A 6,894-nucleotide genomic window follows, 5' to 3' on the forward strand; every position below is an offset into this window, starting at 1 on the left:
AGGAACCCCATTAAAATTAAGTAAGTATCAGTGCACACATGAATAAATACCTTACATGCCTTTCTATCAACAGCACATCTCAGAACTAAAGGAATACTAACTACACTTGATAAACACTGTTTTTTCCCCCAGAAAACCCTCTGGCAATTAATTGTATTATCCTTGCTTGTCCAGGTTTTAGTTAACCTGTGAACACCATGTCATCATTATTAAGTGTAGCCTGGAGAAGTTTTTTTAAACGTTTTAAACACCTTTTTGATTTGTCATAAAAGTTAGTCTGTTTACATTTACTCAAGCTCACTATTTAACCAATCCCTAGTCACACTAGGCCTCTCCCCACAATGCTGTACATGCACCTCATGTTACCTGAAAAATCCTAAGAGAAAGTAGGAGTTTTGCAGAGCAACTAGTGAGAGAAAAGAGAAATGAATCGGAGAAACAGGTTCCAGACCTAAGAACTTGCACCAGGAACATACTTCTTGACCACACTCCAGATTAAACATGACAACATGAACTAAAATGTGGCAGCATCCCCAACTGCTAGGGAATTACACATGGATAAAGGCAGTTTCCGAGATGGGCTGTTAAAATGAATCAGCCCCAGAATAAAATACTAAGCATTGTAGGCTGACAGAGGAAAATAGCAGGAGTCTGCTGATTCTCACTTACCTATTGCACCAGTTAAACACATCAAAATTAGAAGCAGAACACACCAAAGAATATCAGTGTTAACTTTTCTTTCCAATTTACTGCGCTTGTAATGAGGGCCACTGTTATTCAGCATGGCTTTGGTTTCATGACCTGTAACCACAACACAGGTTGAAATTCTCTAATAGCAGGTATCAGAACCGCAAGTGCTTTATGTTTCTAAATCTCTGGGAAACGGGACATTTCTGTTAACTAATATTTGAACAGAGATTATAAATACAAGCAAACTAACGGCTCCTACAATATATGAATTCTGTCCTAAAGAAAACTGAACAAGCTAAACCAAAATCTGTCATGTACACATTAACTTTTATACTGTCAATAATATTCCTTCTGATAAAAACAACCTTGTTCTTGATGTTTTCTGTATTATTTCTGATATTTTCTACAAAAATCCTGCACCTGCATTACAACTATCTGGCTGGATACATCATATTGATTAGTTTAAAAACCTCTGCCCTTTGATACAGAACACTGAAGAACAGCACTAGCTTCCATTCTGGACCAGAAAAAAATCCTAAGCAAGCCACACATCTCCATGTCCATTTCAAAACCTGGGTTTACCATCACAACTAACAGTTGAAGACAAAGATCTGTTCACACGGAACAGAGCTGGCCTCCCATGAGTAATCAGGACACATAACTCTTATCTTGTTTACAAAGCAATCTGTGAAAGCCAGGGTGGTTCACTAACCTGCATATACCACTATGCCTACAACAGCTTCTGTGTTTCTTACTGTGCATCCTCGGAGCAGTAAGTTTTCCTTGCTGAGGCCCACTCGATCCTTGTTTGAATGCTCACTGAAAAAAAAACACATTACTTCGGCTGTAGGACTCCAGCAATTACCAGTCAGGCTTTGCAAAACCATTAGGGAGCAGATTTCCCAAAGAAGCTGCTAGTCACTGACTGCCATTCTGCCATTCCTGATCAGACTTTTCAAAAGAATGGGGTAACATGCTTGCAGATCACCTTTGAAAATCCAGGCATATAGGTAGTGTATTAAAATTTTTTTGTGTTTACAAGTCTGGCATTTGCCAGCTGGCATATGAGAAGTAGGCAACACTACTGAAAAGAGCTCAAGACAAGTCTGAAAGCCTACGACTTCTACTTGGATTGCCAATATCAGAAAAAATGTGAACAAAATACAAAATCCCATTTTAAATGAGATGCTCCCTGTGAGCATCGTTACTCCTGTGGCATACTTTCAGTGCAGGTAGGCCCACTGTTTGTCAAGGTGTTTCCTCAGAAACTAAGATTTATATACATTTATTTCTCTTTTCATATTTCTAATGTGTCAGTGCCCACAGGGAATATAGATTTTATAACTCTCAAAAACTGAAAATCAGTCACCCCATGAAATAGTATTTTGTTTTCCTACTGTCTATAGAAAATCATAAACCCATAAGAAGAAAAGACACAGACAGGCACATTGGTCAAAAGAAGTTTGATCAAGTCACTGATGGTTACACAAAACAAATCGGAGTAGGAGAGGAAGCCAGTCCTTCCCATTTCCAATTCTGAGCAATGCAGATTGTCCAATCAGGCCATTGTCCAGACCAAATAGTGTAGATATCACATGTTATTAAGAGCAGATTTGAAACAGCTATTTCAAATATGGAATACATAATTGCAGAACAGCCTGAACTAAGATGTTGAAAATGTTTAATACAAAATAAAAAGCACAAGTGGGCTTTCCCAGTTCACAGTCTGCTGCTCAGAAAGCCCTTCTGGAGCTCTGTCTGTTGGGCTGCATTCAGAAATGCAGTGGTGCAAACTGACCTCTATACATATTGTCATTATTTTTTAAAGCAAACATTACAAGCTCTCTGAAAATTAATAACAGCACTAAAGCAGATGACAATAGTTTAAAGAACCACCAAGCCTACTTACACAAAGCCTCGGAAGCGACTGAGGTCGTTGTTAGGACTTTCACACTCTATTCTACTGGAAAATTTTTCTGGATCAATTTCAGAGACCTAAAGCCATAGAAAAAAAAACCCAGAGAATTCAGACAAAATATGACGGAACTTAGAAACATCATAAATTCATAGGTTCGGGTATTACTATCTAACAATTTAGCTTCAAAACCGTAAGTTGTTGGTGGTGTTGATGATCTGCTACCCAGCATAAATCAGACTTACACAGCATGGAAGGACTTCCTAGCAAATATCAAACCCTGGCAAGTATCAGTTGAATTGCTGATATTTTGAGAACACTGGAGAGGAGAAAATGAGTGGAAGAGTGAGAAAGAAGAAAAGAAATGCAATAAAAACATCTGAAAAGCAGAGATTTCCCATAGGTTTTTTCATTATAAGGAAAAAAAAAAAGGCACTGTCTTCCCTGCAAGCAGAATTTCTTCCAAACAGCCATTGTTTCCGATACCATGACCGGGATGCTATCTGTGCTAGCACAAAGAAAGTGGGTAGAACTTTTTTATGATGTTGAGCCTTACCAGACCAAAGAGAGGGCTGTTACGAAAGACTAGAAGTACATGTTGCGAATAAAGAGCAGGTGAGCTCTTCAGTGAAAAGCCAAGCAGAACAAATATCCTTTATTAATAAGGAATGAAACCTGACAAGAAGAGAAAAACCAAAAGGCCTTATCTTTGGAATTGCCTGCAATTGCACTTGCAATTTAATTTCAATTAATGGCATATGAGTATGCCTCTAGTATAACAAAGGCTAGCCTCTGGTATAACAGAGCTGTTTCCAAGCTGAGTACCTTCCACTAACTCTTTGGCAAGTCATTTGTCCTGCTCTTTAGAAAAAAAAGAATGACCAATTTAAGGTTTCAAACTCCCAAGGATAAATCTGTAATTCACAGGTGTAACTGAATACATCTTCTACATAATTACAGGTCTCTGAGAAGGCTGCGCTCCCACAGTTGGGTGACTTCACACTGGCAGAATAACAACTGTGAGGTTAAAACACAATCCTGCAAGTAGAATTTGAAACTCAGAAGACATAATATTAACACATACTTTGTTGGCTTGATTAAAAAAAATTCTTTGCTATGTTTTGCTGTATTGATTTATTGCACTGTATTAACCTGAAGTCAATGTGTACAGTCTTAGACAGACAGACACCTTCAGTCTCTTTGTAAATTTAATTAACTATGAAAGACCTCTCTCTCCACTGACCTTTCTCATGTTTACTTGTACAGGAAGTACAAAATTTCTGTAAAATGTTAGACAGTATAATTGATTCACGCTTTTCAAGCATTTCACATTGTACAATGATTACACAAAAAAGAGCACAAAGAGAATAAGAACTACCCCCAAAAGGAAGTAAAATAGCCAAAGCAGTCTATTCTTTTTTTCTACAGCCTGGCAACTGTCTACAGATATGTATTTCTGGTGAAAGCATCTTATTTTTGATGGACAACTAAACCATTTGACTTGGTCAAACAATTTGTAATAGCAGTGAAGGTGTTAGTAGGTGCTTCTTGCAATATACCTTGAAATAGCAACCACAGAAACTCGGGGTGTAACCTATAGTGGGCACTGAAGTTATGTCTATGCTCTGCCAGTATAAAACAGAGGTGACAAAAACTATGTCCAAAAGCAGGTATCTTGATATGGGCACTTAGATCTTCCTGGACTGTAAGTTTATGGTCTATATTTCTTCATTATAATCTTAACTTTGACAAAGCAAATATTGAGAGCAGAAGATTTTGCACTTTATTTCTCGAGATGCTTTCCTACATTTCCTGGCACAAAAGAGAAGATTTTCTACGGCAGAATTAAAATTACTTGGATTTTGTGTAAAGGTCCCTAAAGAAGGGGGACAATAAAGATGGAAACTCAGTAAGGTAGCCAGGAGTGACAGGCCCTGCATCAGACTCTCGCACTGGAATGGGGAGAGAGGCAGCTTCCCAAGGCCATGCCTGCTGCTTGGCTGTGCTGTGCTCCTGACAAACTATATGGTTTGATAACATGGCATGGGAATGAAGTGGGTGCATGGCCAAGGTGGAAGAGGAGAGCTGGTACCTCCTTTCATCAGCTTGCCTTCTTACGCTGCCTGGAAGAAGAGGACAGCACTTTCCTTTGCACTAGGTTTCAGAATGCCACAGCTAGGACTGGATTCAGTCACTGACCATGCAGGCTAAGAAGGAACTGACCAGCGCAGTTCTGTGGCCTCTCTTATAACGTAATAGGAAATATTCACTGCTCACAGTGCCTTAGTGCTAATGGCATATTAGCTTCTCCACCCTAGTGAACCTGTGCTTGGTTCAACTAACCATATGACCTGTGGAAGGAAAAGGAGATTAATCCCTTTTCAATGGAAAGCAACATTTGAGTATCTTGAAAGCAACAAAGCAATGTCAGTTTGTTCACTAAATAGCTCATTATCCTCAGGGAGCAGGTCCTCAGCTGTTTTGCGTAGCTCTCTATGAACGTCAAGATGGTTGGAGACACTGTGTTCTGTGCCTTGTTACCCACTGTTACCTAAGAAGCCTCGAGTTTCTTTCCCAATTTCTTCCCTGTTGTCATTTAAGCATTTTTTTAAAAAAAAAGCTATCCTAAGTGGCCAAAACATAAATTTTACTACAAGAGTTTCAGCTCCTCTTTCATGCTTTAATTTTGCCTTGCCTTCTCTTAAAGGAATCCCAAGTGCAAGAACAGGTGCCCCACTGATAACCTTTTTCATTGTGTTTCTACTTGCTCAGTCACAAAGAAGCAGGACATAACACCCTTGTAAATAGGTTAAGTCTTTTTAGTCCTTGTCTTCAGAGTTCTTTAATTTGATGTGGTTTATTCCTATTCTTCTGAGCTTAAGAAACAGAGAGGTCAGGCAGTCAGCCTCTTATACAGCACTACCAGAGTCTATTCAGCCTGAGTTTATAAGGACAAAGCCTCTGGCTGAAACTCAGCTGGCGGGGCACTAGAGATCTGTGAAGTTGACCATGGCTCTACATTCAGAAACCATACAGTCCTGACAAGAAGACTCTACAATGACCTTTTTTTTTTTTTTAATTTGAGGACAAAAATGAACAGTCTTGAATGGTGAAGGAATTGTCACTTTTTTTGGACAGTATGACTCTTCCTAGCATTTTGGTGCAAGTTTTCTGGAAACGCAGAAAACAGTCTCTTTCTTGAGTGAGACTGAATTCAGACCTTGGTAGCAGGAGCTGGTATGAGATCAGGGCCATCTCAGTATGATGTAAGCCTGTAGAACTATTTGAATTTTGCCTTGCATAATGATATGTATATACAGAAAGATCAAACAGTTGTTTCTGCCTTATTGTTTTAAGATTAAATAAAGAAAAAAATATTTCAAAATGCATGTCACTGTAAGGGGTAAGAAACAGCTTTGTTCATGAATATCACATCATGCCTTTGGTATTACCATACTCGCTAAGTAACAGGGGAGTCTTAATGCACAACAAGGTACTCCTCATCACTTCCTCACCACTGCTGACAATTCAGAGGCAGTTCAGGTAATTTTATTTCCAGAGTCCATAACAGTCTGTTATTATGGACAGTACCGAGTCTCCCTGCTGCTGTTTTCAGCATGGTGTTTCAGCAGCAGAACTCAGCACCAGGTGTGCTGAAGATTGCAGAAATGCCAGGATTCTTTGTTCTTTTGACATCATCTTCTTTGTGCCAGCCTCCAGCATTTTGTCTACTAGGTATAATACTAAGTATTGTATGGAGGTAAAAATACGTTTGCAATATGAAAAAACAGTGAAAGAGAGAAGATAGTATCTGTTCCTCTCTCTAGGTCTTTATACAGCACAGAACTCCCTTCTAAAAAATTCCGATTTCTCACTCATAACATGATACGCACCATAAATGACTTTTTGACATTTACCTGAATAGCTATTTTTACTGGCTTGCATTACTTGAAACAGATCTCTCTCTCTCTCTGGGTTAAGTGAACACACAAAGATTTGCTCCAAAATAACTCAAGTAACAAATTAGAACGATGTTACCTAGTTATTTTGTTTTCAGATGGGGATTGCTGAGCTATCAAGAATTACGCAACTAGAGGACTGGGTTGTTTGGGTTTTTTTAGTTGATCATCTGTCACATCAACTTTCTTACACCACTAGAAATGCACAATTATCACCTGCTCTGAATATCCTCTCACCACCTGCCTCTGCTTTAGATTGGTTTCTCCATCAAGGCTTGCCGTTTCAATGTAACAGATGCCATCCAGGTCACTAGAATATAACAGCACCAT

The 6,894-nt window shown here is 38.9% G+C and overlaps 1 protein-coding gene across 1 annotated transcript in view; it reads right to left on the reverse strand.

Moving 5' to 3' along the window:
* ATP10D (ATPase, class V, type 10D) overlaps nucleotides 1-6,894 on the reverse strand; it is a 40,771-nt gene that overhangs the window by 25,984 nt on the left and 7,893 nt on the right. Inside the window, 4 exon segments of the mRNA XM_009335161.1 lie at nucleotides 670-801; nucleotides 1,403-1,509; nucleotides 2,600-2,685; nucleotides 6,781-6,894. The exon segment at nucleotides 6,781-6,894 is cut by the window's right edge and continues 19 nt beyond it. Of these exon segments, the coding sequence (XP_009333436.1) occupies nucleotides 670-801; nucleotides 1,403-1,509; nucleotides 2,600-2,685; nucleotides 6,781-6,894 (439 nt within the window).

This window comes from Pygoscelis adeliae, unplaced genomic scaffold, assembly GCF_000699105.1.
Source record: "Pygoscelis adeliae isolate BGI_AS28 unplaced genomic scaffold, ASM69910v1 Scaffold21, whole genome shotgun sequence".
Taxonomy (NCBI): domain Eukaryota; kingdom Metazoa; phylum Chordata; class Aves; order Sphenisciformes; family Spheniscidae; genus Pygoscelis; species Pygoscelis adeliae.